We start from the raw sequence: 19,683 nt of genomic DNA, 5'->3' as shown, positions 1-19,683 counted from the left end.
CATCTCCAAGTAAACAATGGAATTTCATTACTCTGAAAAAATTATTGGGTAAGATCCTCAGATTAGATTGAATAGATTGTTACAATTTACACCTGGTCAAGCTAAAAGAAGAGTTTGATAGAAAACCAAAAAATCATCCTAGATAAATGTGACCGTGTGATATATTTGGTTATTCTCAGAATACTTCTCATTAACTCTCGTGACTGCTAAGTACTTACACATCTCTTGACATCTGGTCTTATATCACGTGACCTTTCATTATATAAAGCCTCAGCGCGCCAATTTCCAACACTGAGATGATGGAAAGGCTGACACTTGAGAATTGTGTTGGCGAGTTGGTTGCTCTAGTATTTCATTTCTATTCGTATTTCCTATGGTATTTACTATACAAGTGTTTTCCACTGCTTTTATTCATTTTTCTTTCAGACTCAGAAAACAGACATCCTCTTGTTCATCCTCCGTCTCAGTCATTTACAACCCCCTCTTGGACATTGGGGTACGTAAGGTTTAGTGCTATGTGCAAATCTATACACGTATAATGTGGCATTTATCTACAGTAGTAAGACTAGTATTTTAATTTAACAATGACATGTTAAATTGTCACTATCATTTATTTTTTCGACTGTATTGTAAATATCTTTGTGTGTGTGTGTGTGTGTGTGTGTGCTCTTGTGCACGCATTCTAACCGAGGACACACACCCGCCCGAAACCCACTAACCGAGGACACACCTCCAACCGAGGACGTCCTCGGTTGACATAAGCAGTGGAATGCATAAAGGGGCCCATCTCAAGTTAGGTGGTGAAATTTGACGCTATTCTGAGCCAGTCCTAGGTTATGCTGTATAACGCGGGCCAAATTCCCGCCACGAGTGTATCAGAAATACTGTCCAACTTTTTGTCTGAAATCGTGCTATACACACGCGTCCTCGGTTGTGCTGTAAAGGGCGGACCAAATTCCGCGTCCTCGGTTGTGCTGTAAAGGGCAGACTAAACTGCAACTAATGTTATATCTCAGATGTCTATATATTCAGTAAGTTCATATTTTTAAACTAAAGGTCTTTTTTATCAAATTAAGCTCTCCTAGGCCGTTACGTAACTACATAACTATCATCGCACTGTACATATTACGGCACGCTTCTTTATTAGTACAACTGACTTGGAGTGGTTTAAATAAAAAAGAACTGTCTGAATTTGTGGCTCACTCGGTAGATCTTAGGACCGACAATCTTTTGAGGGTGCAAGAATTAAATGAAAAGGGTAAATGGATCGTCCGTAGAGAGGCCTCCAGAATAACATTAGATGATTACCAGAATAGGCCAGCACCTAATGGGGAGAAGGTAGTTTTAGATAGTCTTACTACTGTAGAGCAGGAGTTATGTCAAACCCTACACAGAATGGAGATCACAGGGAAAAGGGGAAGAACAGTCCCTGTTCTTCTCCCATCAGATGTGCAACAGGCAATAAATTTGCTCATTGAAACAAGATCAAAATTTGGAGTGAGCAAAGATAACAAGTATCTCTTCCCCAGGCCCAACTATGGCAGTGAGGGTCACATCCGGTGGTCGGACTGCCTTAGAGAACTAGCACAAGAGAGTGGAGCAAAGCAGCCAGAGCTGATCAATTCCACCACCCTGAGAAAGCAGATTGCCACCATATCCCAGGTGGTAGATCTGAGAGAGAATGAGCTGGATATCTTGGCTAAGTTTTTAGGCCATGATATTCGTATACATCGGGAATATTATAGACTGCCAGAAGCAACAGTTCAGGTGGCCAAAGTGTCCAAGCTTTTGCTTGCCTCAGAGCAAGGACTGCAAATTGGAGGCAAGACTCTCGATGACATAAATGTCACCACTGAAGATGGTATGTATTAGATCCTTCTTTAGAAATCATTGTGAAACACTTCCATCCATCTCCCTGAAAACATTTCTAAATGTTAAGATGTTGTGTACCTGAGAGATATTACCAAAAATCTGTTATCATTAAAATTTATTCAAAGTATGTAAGAGAATACACACTGAATTCTCATTTCACTAGTTGTTTTATCAATCAAACATTATACGATTTCAAATTTTAGTATTTGAAGAGGAATTGTTGGAGGACGCAGCAAATGAAGACTCTGCTCAAGGTATAGTAAAATTTGATAAAATGTTGAGTTGCACAAGTGATGTTTTTCGTAGTATAGGAACATGCAGTGAGTGCACTTCTATGTGTAAACGTACAATAAAAACTGTCAGAATTATCTAGATTTACATGCTACATTTAAAGTGATAACTGTTAGTATGAAATCCTTATTTGACAATGAATACAAATGCTATTTTACCACCAAAGTGGCAGTTAACCCAATTTTTATGAAGTCTGTGCTTGTTATCACATCACGTGACCTCCATAGATGACTGTACTCTGTAATATTCTCTTAAGAAAATATTACAAAACACCAAACTTTTTAGAAAAAAAACAGGGACTAACTTTGAATTGCAGATCTGATTCACTGACCAATAGTTTTAAGTATGTGAAAATTGCCCTTAACCCCCCCCCTTTTTTTTTTTTTTTTGCTAAAATGGTCATTTATTATCCCTTTAGTATATTTACCTTTAATTTTGCTTTTTCAGATATTGTTGGTCAATTGATTCCAAGGGTCCCTTTAGATAATGGTGGAGAAGTTAATGCATTTGTGGAAAAACCAGGTAAAAAGAATTGCAAGAAATTACATACAGTAAATGTTTATCAAAATATTTGAATAATATAATGAACTCTCAAATTTCTATATTGGTATTCTAACATATTTTTTTCTGGATATTACTTGTTACATGATCTAATAACATATCAGGTGAAAATATGCTATACACTAATTTTGCTGTCAAAATGCTTAGATCCATATTCTATGGGGAACCTAAGAGGCCTTTCACAACAACTGGGCCAGGGTTTGACTCATCATGTGACATTTTGAAAGAATAACACCTAATTCTTTAATGGAATGTCTTCAGGCAACTTCGCTGTTTTAATAGCTCTCCCCCCCCTGCAGGGAAGGCGGGTCGATTCGTTAAAGGATAAAATTTTATTTTTTTAACATGTGTGATGATTTAGGCTTCAGCTCAGTTAAGCTGCAGCTCATTTGTTATGATTAGTCTCTACAGCATTAAGTCTGAATAGTTCCATACTTTTTTTATTTGTAGTCCCAAAAAAGAAGGCAAAAGGCAAAAGGCCTTGGACAAAAGAAGAAGTGTCAGCTGTATTGAAGCATTTAGGAAGTTTCCTGGTTCAAGGAAAACTGCCTGGAAAAGAAGCAATCATGGAATGTGTGGAACAAGAATCTGCTTTGGATAGCAGGAGCTGGAAAGACTTTTGTAGAAACAGAATGCAAACAAAGGATCCACTAAAACTAACTTATGCAAATTAAGCAAGTTAATTTCGAAAATCAGCATGGGGGGGGGGGGGTTCAAGCTGTGCTTTTTTCACCTTTTCCAGCATATTTCCAACACTGTTAACATATTTCCGATAGGCCTATTGTCATGAAACTCACAGAACTGTTGAATATTTATAAAACGCAGTTCGAAAATCAGTGTGATCTGGCCAATTTTACAAAGTTGCTGTTTTTCCCTTTTCTCAGCATAATATTATATGCGATGCAACATTTTAAAGAGAACCGATAGGTCTATTTTCATGAAACTCACAGAACTGATGAATATTAGTTAAACGCAGGTCAAGTTTGAAAATCTTCATAATGGGCTCCTTTTTTTTTTCAGAAAATTTGCTGTTGTTTTTGCTTTTTTCAGCATACATGCAACACTGTAAACACAGTTCAAGGAGAAGCAATAGGTCTATTGTCATGAAACTCACAGAACTGATGATTATTAGTAAAAGGGTTGTCAAGATCAAAAATCGGCATATCCGGGCCATTTTTTGTCAAAAGTTATGCTGTTTTTTTTCTGCCATTTTCAGCATATAAGTAACACTGTAAGCACATTTCAGGGAGAACCGATAGGCCTGTTGTCATTAAACTCACAAGAGTGATCAATGTTACCAATATACAAATCAAGTTTGAAAATAGGATTGATTGGTTGAGTTTTGTGGAAGTTGTGCCTTGTTTTGATATATATAAGTGGTTTTCCTCAGATTTGATTGTCAGGCATGTTGACAGTTTCGTTATTGAACTAACTAGATATGTAAATATGTTAGTGTTTGTCTGAAATTTTCTGCATCTTTACAACATTGCTAGTTGATTATATAAATATGACGGTAAACATGTTATCATGTACTGTGTAATACAGTGTCTCAAAATGGAGGCAATGGGGTGATTATTTTCAAAAGTTTTGCATTTTTTTTTCCTTTTTTCATTGTACATGCAACACTGTAAACACATTTCAAGGAGAACCAATAGGCCTCTTTTCATAAAACTCACAGAACTGATGATTATAAGTAAAAGAATGGTCAAGATTGAAAATCAGCATGACCAGGCCCTTTTCTTTCAAATGTTATGCTGGTTTTTTTTCAGCATATATGTAACACTGTAAGCACATTTCAAGGAGAACCAATAAGCCTGTTTTCATGAAACTCACAGAACTGATGATTATTAGTAAAAGAATGGTCAAGATTGAAAATCAGCATGACCAGGCCCTTTTCTTTCAAATGTTATGCTGTTCTTTTTAAGCATATAAGTAACACTGTAAGCACATTTCAGGAAGAAACCAATAACTTAAAGCCTGTTTTCATGAAACTCACAGAACTGATTATTATGAGTAAAAGAATGGTCAAGATTGAAAATCAGCATGACCAGGCCCTTTTCTTTCAAATTTTATGCTGTTTTTTTTTTTTCAGCATATAAGTAACACTGTAAGCACATTTCAGGGAGAACCGATAGGCCTGTTGTCATTAAACTCACAAGAGTGATCAATGTTATCTATATACAAATCAAATTTAAAAAAAAGATAGATTGGTTGAGTTCTGAGGGACTTCAGCTTTTATTAACAAGTATATAAGTGGTTTTCCTCAGATTTGATTGTCAGGCATGTTGACAGTTTCGTTATTTAATTAACTAGATATGTAAATATGTTAGTGTTTCTCTGAAATTGTCTGCATCTTTACAACATTGCTAGTTGATTATATAAATATGACGGTAAACATGTTATCATGTACTGTGTAATACAGTGTCTCAAAATGGAGGAAATGGGATGATTATTTTCAAAAGTTTTGCATTTTTTTCTCCTTTTTTCAGTGTACATGCAACACTGTTAACATATTTCAAGGAGAACCAATAAGCCTGTTTTCATGAAACTCACAGAACTGATGATTATTAGTAAAAGAATGGTCAAGATTGAAAATCAGCAAGACCAGGCCCTTTTCTTTCAAATGTTATGCTGTTTTTTTTTTTTTTTTTTTTGTTTTTTTGTTTTTTTGTTTTTTTTTTCAGCATATATGTAACACTGTAAGCACATTTCAGGGAGAACCAATAACTTAAAGCCTGTTTTCATGAAACTCACAGAACTGATGATTATTAGTAAAAGCATATTAGTAACACTGTAAGCACATTTCAGGGAGAACCGCAAGGCCTGTTGTCATTAAACTCACAAGAGTGATCAATGTTATCTATATACAAATCAAATTTAAAAATAAGATTGATTGGTTGAGTTTTGAGGGACTTCAGCTATTATTTGTATATAAGTGGTTTTCCTCAGATTTGATTGTCAGGCATGTAAACAGTCTCATTATTGAATTTACTAGATATGTAAAATGGGTTGTTTGACAATTTCTGCGTCTTGACAATATTGCTAGTTGATTATATAAAAATGGTGGTAAACCTGTTATCTTGTATTGTGTAAAAAAAGTGCCAAAATGGAAATGAACTCGTATCATTGTAGTTTGTCAGATTCAATCATTCACAATGTTTGGAATGGAGGAAATTGGACATTTAAACTTGTTATATTGATATTTTTGCCATCTCAACAATTTTCTTAGTTGATCATGTGAAATGGCAGTAAACTGTATTATTTTATGTAAAAAAGTTAAAAATGGAAAGAAGCCCATTTCAGTACAGTGCTCTCTTGTATACATTTAGCATTTTCAAAGTATGACTTTGGAGTTCCATGAACCTGAAAACCTTTGCTAGTCACATTTTCTGAATATTCATGATACTAATATTTTATTATAAAAAATTGATGATCATTATGCTGTTAAGCATTATATAATATTGCACCAAATTGGAAGAAAGCACAATTTTGGGTGCTGCTGGCATGATGTCCTCAATTGTAAAATTGTGTACTGTGCAAGTCTGTATCCAATGGACGACACTTTGTGTTATCAAAATATAAAATTCATGATAATAAAAGAGTGCTAAATAGAAAATAAGCATTATGAAAATAAAATGTTTGAAAACGAATTTCTTTGGTCTTTTATTTTATTTCATCAGTATCCTTTCTTTTCCTAAATTAATTGATGTTTTATCTCATAATCTTCAATTCTAAAAAAGTGGCAAAGCCCAGCATTAAATATTGTATAACTGTTCATTTAATCATCACCTCTGGTGTTATTTTGGAATTTACCTTAAATATGAAAGAATTTCATAAAAATGTGAATTGCTGCAAAGTAACGCTATATAAAATTTGCTTTGCATTAAAAGTACAATCATTATTACATGTAGATGCATGCATGTCCTCGGTTGTAATGTGTAGTGTCTGTCCGTGTGTGTGTCCGTGTGTGTCCTCGGTTAGAATGTAAAATTCTTGTCAGCAAAAAATTAGTTTTTATAAAAAATTAATTTATAACATTCATACCCGAATAGATTTTACCCTAAATTGAATGTTTTTATTTTGATTTAACCAAGGAATAAGATGTCCTCGGTTGTATGGTGTTGTGCTGATGTCCTCGGTTGGTACACATAGACAAGTGTGTGTGTGTGTGTGTGTGTGTGTGTGTGTGTGTGTGTGTGTGTGCGCGCGGGCGAGGTAGGACTTGTGAAGCGTTTCATCCGACATAGTTTGACTTGTGATGAGCATTTTTCCTTGTGATGAGCTTTCAAGAAGGAAATCTCTTAAATCCGTTTATTTTCGTCTAGTGATGCGTGTGGAACAGTTTTTTCAACATCATCATAAGGAATCCATTCGATTAGCGTGCATTGAGATGCGTGTAATTGCTATTTATAACGCGTGTACACACTTTTCATTCGCATTGGCTCATGGCGCCACCTGGAGCTTACATGCAAAATTACGTCACGTGCTTCCCGGCGTGCTTCACTTCATGGAAAATTCAATCCAACATGGCTGCCCGATAGCGGGAAGCGGGAAATTCACACATCAGAAAACTTTGATAGCTGTGCACAAAAATAGGTGAGTAATGAAATAAAATTTCAGTCAAGTTTGATAAAACTTATTCACTTTTGTTGATAGCATATAATTCTCAAAATTCTGTTGAATATTTACCGAAAAGAAAAACTTGTCAGCGGCTCACGAAACACACCACGTCGTTAGATCTACTCTATTTTTTTTTTCGGATAAGTTGGCTAATGCAGTAATGGTTACTAAAATAGACAACACTTTTCCGATAGACAAATAATCTTCGATAATTGTATATACATTATATGTCCATGTTACAATGAATTCTGAGGACTATTCTAGGTAGATTGATAGCTTGTCTGTGGCAGTAAGCTAGATATATCAACTTAAAATAGGGCACATACATGTAGCTCATTGTAACTATTTTGCACGAAAACGGACGCCTTTATATAATTATAAATATCTCATGTCGATTTTTATGGCAACTGATATGCTATTAATCACAGATACCCACAATCACTTATCATTATTAATCTAATTGTTAACACTGTTCTGTATTTTCAAAATTCACAAAAAAAATTGTTTAATAAGTAGAATAATGATATTGATCATAATTTTGTAGGATTGAAATGGATGCAGGTGAAATAGTATGGTGTAAGACTACAGACACTGAAATATGGTGGCCGGGTATCGTTACAGCTGTGAAACCAAATATTTACATAGGTTGGTTCAACGAGTCAGGATGGTATGTAGATTTATTATTTTAAATGAACCTGAAAAGAGTATTATTTCTACCATTTAACAGCACAAACTTCTGAACACACATTTTTGATTTCTCATGACTTCTCATGCACCTAAGTACATATTTTTAGTTTCTTTAAATCATTGCAGTATGAACTATTTTTCAATATTTTTAATATTATGAGCTTCTGGGTATGATAACCTACTATATTTGATTCGGCTTTTAGCCAAGAAACCATGCAAAATATGCACATAGTAACTATACATCATGAATAGAGAGTCATATACAAATTCCTTAATTTTGGTGAACTTGAATCTGACCTTGACCTATATTTTCAGGGTCATTTGCTATCATAGTTTTCAGTTGGCTATTTATTATTACAAATATGGAAAATGGTTACTATTGAACACTTACATGACTAATAGGAAGTCGTATATTAGCTTCATTTTGATGACCTTGTTATTGACTATAACTTCATTATTCCCCAACCATACAATGTTACATACCCTGATCTCATATGTGCATACTATATGTAAGGTTACATCATAAATGTAGCACCATTGATATATTTTGTTATACTTTTTGTTGCAATGAAATGTTTTGATAGCTGTAATTGAGTGTAATTAGAAAATACAAACTGTTTCTTAGATTATTCACACAATGTCATAATCTGATCTAACATTTTAGCAAAATTTAGAATCGTTTTACTTTTGTGGAGAGAATTTGAGTAGTTTTTGTTGTTGTTAGGGTTAAGATAGGTAAACGCTCTCTTAAGAGAGTAGTGCCATTCACCAGTGTTGACTATCTTCAGGAGTCATTAGGTAAATGAAATATATATAAGACGTTTATGATGTTTAGTTTCATTTTCAAATGTTCAAACTCGTTACTGTTGAAAATACTAATACCCTTTTGAATTATATCTGTTCTATTTAATCAAAATATCTATACATAAATACTTCAAATAGCCATCTCCGGACACTAAAATTCAAAACCTTAGTATCATAATGATGATCATACTTATTATGAACAAAAATCAAAAACCTTTATTGTGTCACAAATTTAAAGAATTCTAGTAATATTCCCCATTATCATACCATATCTTTGGCAATTAGCATTCATTACCCATTGGACGTAATGTTTATGTCAGGAAAAAGGAATTCAACATTTCTTTTCGTATCCTGTGCTTGTAACTCAATAATATAGTGTACATATGAAGGAAATTGAAAATCTGTAATATATTGTGTTTGTATTTCAAGTTTTTGTCATATATATATATATATATATATATATATATATATATATATATATATCATCGTTATTATTGCATATGCTGAATGTGTGTAGAAGTGAATTCATTTTGAATATAGAAAATAACTGTGTTTTTTATTCAAAACTTGTATACTTACCAGACATCATTAAGAAGAAATGCAAATCCCCTGAGAAAATGCATGATTTGACTTGTATAATAAAAGAGGCTTATGAGATAGCTTCAGTTCGGATCAAAGGTAGGCACATTTTTATATTTGCAAAGGATGTGAACATGAAATATATTGAGCTTAGATCAAAATCCTTTTTCATAATATTTTGAATATGCAACTAGTTAAAATATATCTTTTGTTGATGATAAGATCTCAGTTGTACACACACCTAATAAGGAAATATACACTGCATACAAGACATCCCCCAAGCAACCCATATAATATTTATTCTATTTTTCCAGCAGGAAGCCTTTCGCCGGGAGAAGAAATCCTTTCGGAGTCGCACGGCAGTAACAAACAGTTGTTGCAGTCTGCTGTCGCTGATGTGGGTAGGTGTCGTTTTGTTTACTATTATAAGATCTGAGTTGTACACACACCTAATAAGGAAATACACACTGCATACAAGACATCCCCCAAGCAACCCATATAATATTTATTCTATTTTTCCAGCAGGAAGCTTTCCGTCGGGAGAAGAAATCCTTTCGGAGTCGCACGGCAGTAACAAACAGTTGTTGCAGTCTGCTGTCGCTGATGTGGGTAGGTGTCGTTTTGTTTACTATTATAAGATCTGAGTTGTACACACACCTAATAAGGAAATACACACTGCATACAAGACATCCCCCAAGCAACCCATATAATATTTATTCTATTTTTTCCAGCAGGAAGCTTTCCGTCGGTCATGTAATATCAATTCTAGTTTTATTGCTTTCTCTTGCAGAAGAGAGTAGGAGTGCTGTGAAAATTGATGCATCTGATGAATCCATAGAAGACACCATAGTATATGGCTCAGACAACAGCAGTGATGAATCATTTGAAATTCCCTTGATGAGTTCTCCAGATGATCTACTCAAGTTGGATGAAGACAAATTGTTCTTTACAGATAAGAGACATGTGTATATAAAAAAGATTAAAAAAACAAAGTTGTCCTACAATGGGAAGAAAAAGAAGAATGAAAGGGTTTTGAATTCAAAACATTGTTGTATGATTTGTGGGAAGCTGGTACTCCGAATTCGTGATCATCTGCTTCATGTCCACGAAGATCATGAAGAAATTAGAGCCTTAAACAAAATGTCACAAAAGCAGCAAAAGGATGCATTAGAAATTATGCGTAACAAAGGAGATCATGACCACAACGAGAGGGTGTTGCAACAGGAGAAGGGTGAACTGCTTCTATCTCGTCGATTTACTGACGGTGATATGAAAACTACCGATTTCCTGCCATGTCCTACTTGTTTTTTATACGTTAAAGATTTGGCCAAGCATCGCAGTTATACGAAAAGATGTAAAGGTTTTGATGGTGATATGTCCAGTTCAAGAGCCTCTTTACTGGCTAAAGGACTCTTAGACAGTGGAACTGATCATATTCCCTCTGAATTCCTGAAAAGTGAAGTACTCAGTAAATTTATTAATGATGAAATCAGCTGTGTAGCAACCAAAGATGAACTTATTCTGCATTTGGGAAACCAAACGATAAAGAATGTGGCGAAAAATCTTCTGAAACGAGGAAGGTATGCATCTGATAAGATGCGACTAGCAGCTAGAATTCTGATCGAAATAAGGAAAATAATGGCAAAAGAAATAACATGGGATGAAGTACTGAAACCGGAGAATTTTACCATAATCGTAACAGCTGTGACAACTCTTGCAGGAATAGGAAAAGAAGGAAATACGTACGAAACCCCATCAAATGCTTTGAAAGGAGGATACGTTATCAAAGACCTCGCAAACATCAAGGAAAGTGCAGCTCTGATGAGTAGCCCAAAAAACCTGCAGAGAGCTGAGGAAGCAGCAGATGTCATCAAGCTCATGGAGAAAAACTGGAGCAGCAATGTATCATCGCTAGCAACAGCTACTCTAGATGAAGGTCGTTACACTACCGTTCAGTCTCTACCTGTTCCTGAAGATTTGAGGGTTCTGTCACAACATGTTCAGTGGAAATCAAACTCATTGAGCACTGAAGCAATCCTTAAGACGAAGGATGGGTTTAGAGAAGGGGTTGAGATCGCTCAAGCAAGACTGGTGACATTCAATAAGCGAAGGCCAGGGGAGATAGAAGCTATATAGTAAGTATAACCTATTATTTCCACAAAAATGTCTTAAATTTTGAACATTCTTAGATTTTGAACATTAAAAAAATAAGTTTCTTGGGATTGTGAAACCATTACATATATTTTAAAATAAATATAAACCCAAAACAAGCAATTACATGCTAAAAATTTAAGTATTGTTCAATATTACAACTTTAAAGTGTTATGAATTCAATTTGACACCTTTACTTCCATGGTATCCATTGATTGAGTGAAAGTCAATCATATTTCCATACTGTTCAAGATAAACTTGGCTTTTTTACACATTTGCAATAAAACAATATTAAAAAATCGTAATAAATCTTAAATCATAAATTGCCTATTTCCCAACAGTACTTGTATTATTTTATTTTTTATCACATTGCTCAAGTTGCATGTTTCAATGGGGACACAGTGTGATTTGTAGAGTAAAAATTTTAATGTAACAAAAATTAGTGTTTGATTGTGGCAGTGGGTTAATTAGCTGGTTTTGTAGATTAACTTTTTTATTAAATGAGTGAAGAATGGGGTCAACAAGAAAAAGTAGATGAATCACATAGCTATAATTATGACGACATCAACTTTAGTTTCTGTTTGATGATTTTTCAATAGTCTTGATGACTACCAGAAGAGAAGAAAGGAAGGTGAGCCACACATGTCACAGTTCATGTCTTCCCTTTCCGATTTGGAGAAATATTTATTGACGACACATGAACTTATAACCGTCAGAGGAAAGAGGGGACGTGGAGTTCCAGTTCTACTGCCCCCTGATCTGTACGACCTGCTGGAACTGTTAGCATCTGAAGAAGTCAGAAAAGCAGTTCAAGTAGACAATTCACCTTACCTTTTCCCAAATTTTGGTAAGTTAAACTTCTAACATGCTACTGAACATCATTTTGTTTTTGCTCGTGGAAAGGATGAGTCTGCGTTATGATCAGGGCCTGGTTTCACGAACAGACTTAAGTCCTTTTCAAGTCCAAAAATGTACTATTTGACTTAAGTCTGTAAAAAAATGACAAGTCATATTTCACAAAACACTAGGCCAAAAACACTTTTGACTTAATATTGCCAGGTAGGAGATTTAAGTCTGTATTTCATAAATGAAATAGACCTCGTCGGGATGGCTTAGTGGTTAGCATATCCACCTCTCTTGTGGTAGTTCGTGGGTTCGGGCCCCGGCCGGGTCATACCAAAGACCATCATCAAAATGGTACAAACTGCCCCCCCCCCCCTGCTTTGCATGCAGGCATTAGGGTAGGAGTTTGGCAGTGCAGCCCGACTGTGTAAAAGGCCTGGTATTGTGTGGCACTGTCTATGGGGACACGCACTATAAAGATCTCCTGAGAACAATCGTAAGAGTAGGGTATTGTAACCCTGTCCCGGATTTCTATCTAGTGCTGCATGGCCTTCGATGCTGAAAGTGCACTCTAATGGATTAATCAGTCAATCAATCATAAATCAATAAATGGCGAATGTTCGGTTGAAAGTCACGTTTATTGAAGTGAAAGTTCAATTATTTACTATATTTTGCAAATAAATAATTTATCGTAGATTATAGTTCTTACAAGATAGTATACAACAGATTGAAATATAATTATACAACAGTATGAAAAGCTCTTGATGTCCCTTTAGGTGATGGTGTAGTTCGAGCGGTTGAATCTTTATCAAAAGTTGTTGATTCACTGAAGAGAAAGCTACAAGATCCTTCCTCAATCAAAGCTACAAGATTACGAAAATATTTAGCCACAACCTTACAGGTAGTGTATTGTACTTTTTTATCAAATGATTTCTATTTAAATCTCCATTGAAGATGTCAATAATATGTAATCATACCATGCATGCATTCAACATTAAAGGACTAGCAGAGCCTAATTATAAAACATGGTTCAATAACAATATATTAATGATAAGCAACAAAATATGTAGATCTTAAACATTTAGTATAAATGTACATTTAGTATGTCCAGATTGCATTTAGAATATGCAAGGGCAGCATGGGGTGAATAAGTTCACTGTATTCATCCTACAGCATACATAGAATTGTCTGCATTGCACTGAAACATCTGTATGATCAATTATTGCCTGACACAGGTTATATATATATATATATATATATATATATATATATATATACACATGATGGAATGGTATTGGTGCTGAACCGATTCATTACAGCGGGACTATTTGTGAATTATTACTATTGAACATTAATAGGAAGTCATAATTTTATTGGCTTCATTTTAGTGACTTTGATGTTTATTTTATTTCATTTGATATTATGTCATCAAAATGAGACAATTATATGACTTCATGATATGGCATCTCAGTTAAGCCATACTATGCATGTGCATAAAGACTATTACAAAATGATGTCGACAACCATATTTTAAACTTATAGACTATTCAAAAATATAAATGGTTACTATTAAACTCTTACAAGAAGTTATATTGATAGTGTTTTGGTGACTTTGACTCTTACACCTTAGTTACACCTTGTACCTTAGTTTATGTTTCAGTCAATTGATATCATGTAGGTTTCAGGTTGCTATATAACTTGTAGAATATTAAAATTAGAAGTGGTTACTATTGAACACTAATAGGAAGTCATATAATTGTCTCATTTTGATGACATTGAATTTGACCTTGACGTGCAATTTCACAGTCATATAAACTTGAGTTAACAGCAAATAGATAGACATATATATGTCAGCTATTTGCCACTTTAATATTTTTCATTTTTTAAGTTGATAATAATAGGAATTCAAATTTTCAATGTGGAAAAGGTCCATATTATATTCTAAAATAGTAACACGTACACAGGTCCTCAGACTTTGACAATTTATTACTGGATAATGGTTTGGTAACTCATCTTGTTACTTAAAAATATTAGGAAGAAGTATAGATTAAATGATATTTAACTATTTTTCTATTCTATCCCCAGGTATTTTCCCTTGAGGCGTATGAACTCGAGTGGGTGGCGTCTCATTTAGGCCATACTATGCATGTGCATAAAGACTACTACAGAATGATGTCGACAACAATCGAAAAAACCAAGATGGCGAAATTGATGGTCTTATCAGAAAGTGGCAATCTTGATCAGTACCGTGGAAAATCACTTGACAAAATTTCATGTGAAGGTAAGTTTTACATTTATAATTTTGCACTTGATACATTAATACTTTTTTCTTTCTAATATTTTCCTTTATGATCCTTCAATCCTTTTTTAGCTCGTCAGGACTTTGTCCCAAAGAGCTATAGCAGTCACCTCGGCATTGGCGTTTGGTTGTCAGCTGTTGATAAAGGACATGGAATAAACAAACAAACATTCGCTCACTGACTCTAATAGAACATTGTGCATTTCCTACAGGCATGATGTGTTATTTAAACTGTAATTGCAGAACTTGAAATAACATGACATTTTAATCAACTTGAAAAAAATCAGATGTAGACACATTAATTTTTGGCAGTCAAAGGGTTGATATGAGTAGTTGGGGAGTAAATGTTAGAAACAATGTAAATCATGTCATTTATTGTAATGACAGAAATATAGTTATTTCTGTATTATACCAATTTAAAATGAAATAAATGACAACTTTTGAGCTTAAGAGGAACTTAAAGCTAGAAATTTTAGGAATATATATATATATATATATATATATATATATATATATGTGTGTGTGTGTGTGTGTGTGTGTGTGTGTGTGTGTATACACATCAGTACACTTTATTGTCATGTAACATTTCTGTTTTGTGCAGATGTTGTTATTCCTGAATCTGCTTTGGATGATGACGTGGATGATGAAGTCCAGTCTCCGAGTCAGCCTCAAACAACTGGTATATACTCAACTAAACATTGCTCTAATATTCATTAGTAATATCATTCTGTGTTTGAAAGACTGAAGTTTAGATATGATAATTTGCTCAACATTTATATTCATTGTCAAAATAAAGTTAAAGGCATGATTTATGATACAAGTTACACAGCATACAGGCCCATAGCCAAAATTTTGAGTGAAGGGGTGCATAGAATCAGCAAGCGGAACTTCCTATTATACAAGTGAAACTTTTGAAACCAGAAGAAAGTTGACGAGCAAAAAAAAAAAAAAGGTCTCAAAGCTAAATCCCATACATTTGATATCTTTTATTACAAAATATGATATTTATTAACACCTCATTTTTTAATAAAACTGGGATTGTGTGAAACATTTATCTCTGCGGCAAGAGTTTTTCAGTTGGGAGGAACTATTGATATCTGGAAAGGGTGCATGTGCACCTGTTGCACCCCTTCCTCCTGGCTATGGGCTCAACATAACAGTATAAATGATTGATTACTGGTTATTATGTAAAATATTAAAACAAATGTGTATGTAGCATTTCAGAGTTCAGAGCAGTCAGCATCAAAAAGATCTCTCCACAGTGATTTAGACAAGAAGCGGATAAAATACACAGGTAGAGATCTTAGTTTATTTGAATATTTTATTCATCGACCAAAAATCTCTTCCATGTACATGTATCTTGCTTTGCTCTCAAGCTCTTTATATATATATAGTTATCTTCATAAATTTCCTAAATCTCCTTCCTTCCTTCTTATTCATGAATGATAAATTGTCGGCTTTGATTTTCTAAAAAATCAGAGAGAAAAGAAGACAATAATTGGAAAATCCACCCAGATTATCAAAAGATATTTAAAACAATTATTGCGGAGAAGAAAGTGCCAGGGAATTCCACAATAACACAAATGACAACAGGAACAGCGTTGGAAATTGTACCTGCCTACAAGATCCGTAATAAAATAAACGCAGATGTCCAAAAGATAAAACGACAGCAGACTTCCAAAAATTAATAATGAAATGTGTGCATATCTATATATCCACCTATTTCAGGTATTTGGTTGCCTTGTATTTTTGGAGAAAGTAGTTTTTTTAAATATACTTTAAACATTACATACCAGTGTTTATATGCTATAACATCTAGTTGTATTCAATTAATTTTTTTTAAGTGGGTTCAATTTTTTCCACATTTAGACTATTGTGTTATTATTCTTACTGCTTTTTTAATAATACCAAAGGTCTTAAATTTGTTTTATAAGCATTTTGCCATGAATCACAACAGTAATTCATGTTTTTAATTTGTAAGGAGTTTCGACATGTATATTTTCAAGGTCGTTTTTCACCTGTTGGAACGTTTCTTTAGATAACCTTTAATGGAATCAAAGATTTTCCACATTATTTTTCTCATAATATTCATGTTTTCTAGTAAAAGTTTATGATCTTTTGTATGGAATGTTTTTTAACATGTTTTCAATATTTTCAATAGCATTTGTGATTTCTTTGGTCAGTTCTGCTTGTGAGAGATCAATTGACCTGTTTGCTGTAAATCCATGCTGACTTTCATTTAGAACATTATCTTTTTCTATGGATTGTTTTAATCTGATAAATAATTTTTATGAAGTTTTAGAAAATTGAGATATTAAAAGACAGGTCTCTAATTGGTAATCATTTTCCTATTACCATACTGTATAGAGGTTATTGTCATTAAGTGTGGGAGAATTCCATGTAAACTTGTCAATCTTTATATTTTAATTTGTTGCCAGCATTAAGTATTTCTTCACATCTGTTAAAACATGGAACACTTATTTGTTTGCAAGATATTGGAATGTGTTTGAATCTGTTCAGTTAATTTTGGACTAAATTTGGCCCTATATTGGTAAAAAGGATTTAAAACTTTACTATTAATGTTAATAATATGATTTTATTATCAATTAATGTATCTGGATAATTGATAGTTGTTTATTCCTAATAAAGATGGTATTCAATCATATTTGATATTTCTTTTCTGCTCCTTTAGGATAGTATTGTAATTAAAGCAGTTTTGATTGCATATAATATTTGGGTTGTGTATTTATGTATTATGTCATGCATGAGGTATTTTTACTCTTTCCTGAAATATCTATAAATGAAAATAAGTTATGTATGCATTGTAAATATAAGTTCCTCCTGAGGTTAAAAATCTACGTGCAATAATTAAGAGGACTTCCCAAATAATGAAATGGACAGATGTAAAATATCCAATTAGGAAGCGGTACTAGGTGCTCCGGATAGAGTAAACATACCCTGCCTCATGCATGACACCCGCCTATGTCAAATAGATGTTAAAATGACATATAACTAGCACGGAACAACATAGATGTAAAATCAAAACGTGGTAGTGCGGCGGGCCATGTGCCACCTCCGGCGACGGAATCCCACTCTTCTGATCGCAGCGACCGCTTGCGGGATATCCTAGTTTATTGGCGTGTAACCCTACATACATCCTAAGACATTATTAAATCTGGATTCAAAATTTTCGGAAATTTTACCACTCGTCTGTGAACTAGCTCCTTTAAGGATATTGTGATAAGCATAATTTCTTGATTACTCACAAGTCAATGCTGATCCGATGAGAGTTCATCACAAGGAAAACTCATCACAAAGGTGCACACAACTGAAGCACACACCTAATAAGGCAACATTGACTTGTGATGAGCATATTTTGACTACTCACAAGTCAATGCTGATCCGATAAGAGTTCATCACAAGGAAAACTCATCACAAAGGTGCACACAACTGTGTGTGTGTGTGTGTGTGTGTGTACATTTTTTAGGGTTTTGTTTTTATATTTTATTGGTTTAGAATTTGAAATAAACTTTGAACCAGCCACAGAGTTCAGTTGATCATACCTGGTAACATATAGTACATAGAATTAGAGATTACGTTGTGAAAGTATGGAAAAAAAGGCAATAGAAATAAAAGATTGCAATGTGAAATATCCCACATTTGGCCAATCGCAGATTACATGATTGTGCTAGCCGCAGATGTTAATGATCTGGTGTATGGAGACCACTGCCGCAAAATTGGGTGAAGTAATAATGGAGATGACTTGGGTGTGCAGAGGTTGATTCATAAACACTGCGGCAAAGGAACAATGGAAACAAAGACTGATAGGTAGTTTTCAGACAGCCTTGCTTACATTGCCAGTAGTCGCTGGTAAGGTGGATTGAGACAGTTTTGGCCAGCTGTCTCTGTCTAAATGCGGGCTCTTCTATTTCATCTGAGAAGTACTGATAATGGAGCAATGTAGAAGTTAGTTACGGAAACAAGGAAGGAGAAATGGGAGATCGCTCATAGGGTAAAATTTTTGCCTCTGTAGTAAATAAAAGGATAAACACTATGAACACAAGTATGCAACATAAACTCTATTCAACATTACCTGAAAGAGAGCATTTTCAACAGAATAAATGGTTTGATTCGAAAGTTAAATAATATGCAGGAAAGTTTTACGAAATTAATAGTTTCCTTTAACATATTTAGAAAGGATGGTAAGTAATTTTGAGAAATTAACAGACAGTGTGTACTTCTGGGCCTCTTTACAAAACCAGTAAAAAATGTGAGCATGCAACATGTAGCTGAAAACTTAATGAAAGGAATGGACAAAATTTTAGCAGCGGAGGAGCTAGAGGAGGACAAACGAGGCCAAGATGGTGGGGAAAAAACAGTGAAAAAGGACGCACGTATGGAGAAACACAAAAGCAGCAACAAAGGGAAACAACAAAAGGCACGTGGGACTGATCAGTCTATGGATACATTACAGGCGTTGGGAAGCGCCGCCGTGGGACCCCTTGCCTAAAAGGTAAGGGATTTGAAAGAAAAAGTTTCCCAAATGGAGCCATCAATGTCAACTGGGGACTCTTCCACATGGGTGGAGGAAGAGGGGCAGTTGAGTGACAGTTCAGGGGAGGAGGAATTTGCCAATCCAGACACAATGTTGAGTGAAATTGACTCTGAACTGCAAAATACTGAGGTATGTAGACCGCCTGTGTTTGGGAAATTGGCGGAGACCTCCCATTGACAGCATTTGAATGGGACTTGCCTGGATTTCTCCCTATCAGAAGACCATTACAGGTGATTTAGCTGGCAGAAACAGATCTTACCTATTACTTGAACGATACGATCAGTGCCTCAATTGGTGCCTCAATTGTGCACTCTTATTATGTCTGTATGTCATCAGAACTAGCAGGGCCAAGCTGACAGTGACAGGTAATTGTCCAGATTAATCAACAGACAAAAAAAGTGCACTACAGTGCAGCCATCGA

The 19,683-nt window shown here is 34.5% G+C and overlaps 2 protein-coding genes across 6 annotated transcripts; both read left to right on the top strand.

Moving 5' to 3' along the window:
* The first annotated feature begins 10 nt into the window (after positions 1–10).
* Positions 11–6,374, top strand: LOC147764929 (uncharacterized). The gene is made up of 4 exons (XM_087001315.1): positions 11–1,861; positions 2,076–2,126; positions 2,611–2,685; positions 3,175–6,374. Exons 1-4 carry the CDS (start codon positions 1,396–1,398, stop codon positions 3,396–3,398), a joined length of 816 nt encoding a protein of 271 aa, XP_086857441.1. The 5' UTR covers positions 11–1,395; the 3' UTR covers positions 3,399–6,374.
* Positions 6,375–6,542: 168 nt separating this feature from the next.
* On the top strand, positions 6,543–17,372 carry LOC106153550 (uncharacterized). Of its 5 annotated transcripts, XM_087001306.1 has the most exons (12): positions 6,543–7,320; positions 7,889–8,011; positions 9,418–9,513; positions 9,729–9,815; positions 9,937–10,023; positions 10,205–11,549; positions 12,165–12,412; positions 13,185–13,309; positions 14,494–14,689; positions 15,309–15,386; positions 15,924–16,001; positions 16,187–17,372. In XM_087001306.1, the coding sequence occupies exons 3-12, from the start codon at positions 9,453–9,455 to the stop codon at positions 16,393–16,395; spliced, it is 2,514 nt and encodes an 837-aa protein (XP_086857432.1). In that variant the 5' UTR covers positions 6,543–7,320; positions 7,889–8,011; positions 9,418–9,452; the 3' UTR covers positions 16,396–17,372. The 5 variants fall into 5 exon arrangements, with proteins under 5 accessions (XP_086857432.1, XP_086857431.1, XP_086857433.1 ...); XM_087001307.1 differs by lacking the exon at positions 6,543–7,320 and having other exon boundaries at positions 7,333–8,011; positions 9,940–10,023; XM_087001305.1 differs by lacking the exon at positions 9,418–9,513 and having other exon boundaries at positions 9,729–10,023.
* Positions 17,373–19,683: the final 2,311 nt, after the last annotated feature.

This window comes from Lingula anatina, chromosome 1 (genome assembly GCF_051362555.1).
Source record: "Lingula anatina isolate TDL-2025a chromosome 1, LinAna3.0, whole genome shotgun sequence".
Lineage (NCBI taxonomy): Eukaryota > Metazoa > Brachiopoda > Lingulata > Lingulida > Lingulidae > Lingula > Lingula anatina.
The sequence above is the reverse complement of the archived record's forward strand: the minus strand, read 5'-3'. Positions and strand labels throughout refer to the sequence as shown.

Bases quoted from the DNA above. Each gene is read 5' to 3' on its own strand.
- LOC147764929 (XM_087001315.1), top strand. From the start codon at position 1,396: ATGGAGATCACAGGGAAAAGGGGAAGAACAGTCCCTGTTCTTCTCCCA. The intron at 2,127-2,610 runs GTATAGTAAAAT...TTGCTTTTTCAG, and splicing joins AAATGAAGACTCTGCTCAAG to ATATTGTTGGTCAATTGATT. The intron at 2,686-3,174 runs GTAAAAAGAATT...TTTTATTTGTAG, and splicing joins TGCATTTGTGGAAAAACCAG to TCCCAAAAAAGAAGGCAAAA.
- LOC106153550 (XM_087001305.1), top strand. From the start codon at position 7,943: ATGGTGGCCGGGTATCGTTACAGCTGTGAAACCAAATATTTACATAGG. The intron at 10,024-10,204 runs GTAGGTGTCGTT...TTTCTCTTGCAG, and splicing joins GTCTGCTGTCGCTGATGTGG to AAGAGAGTAGGAGTGCTGTG. The intron at 11,550-12,164 runs GTAAGTATAACC...ATTTTTCAATAG, and splicing joins GGGGAGATAGAAGCTATATA to TCTTGATGACTACCAGAAGA.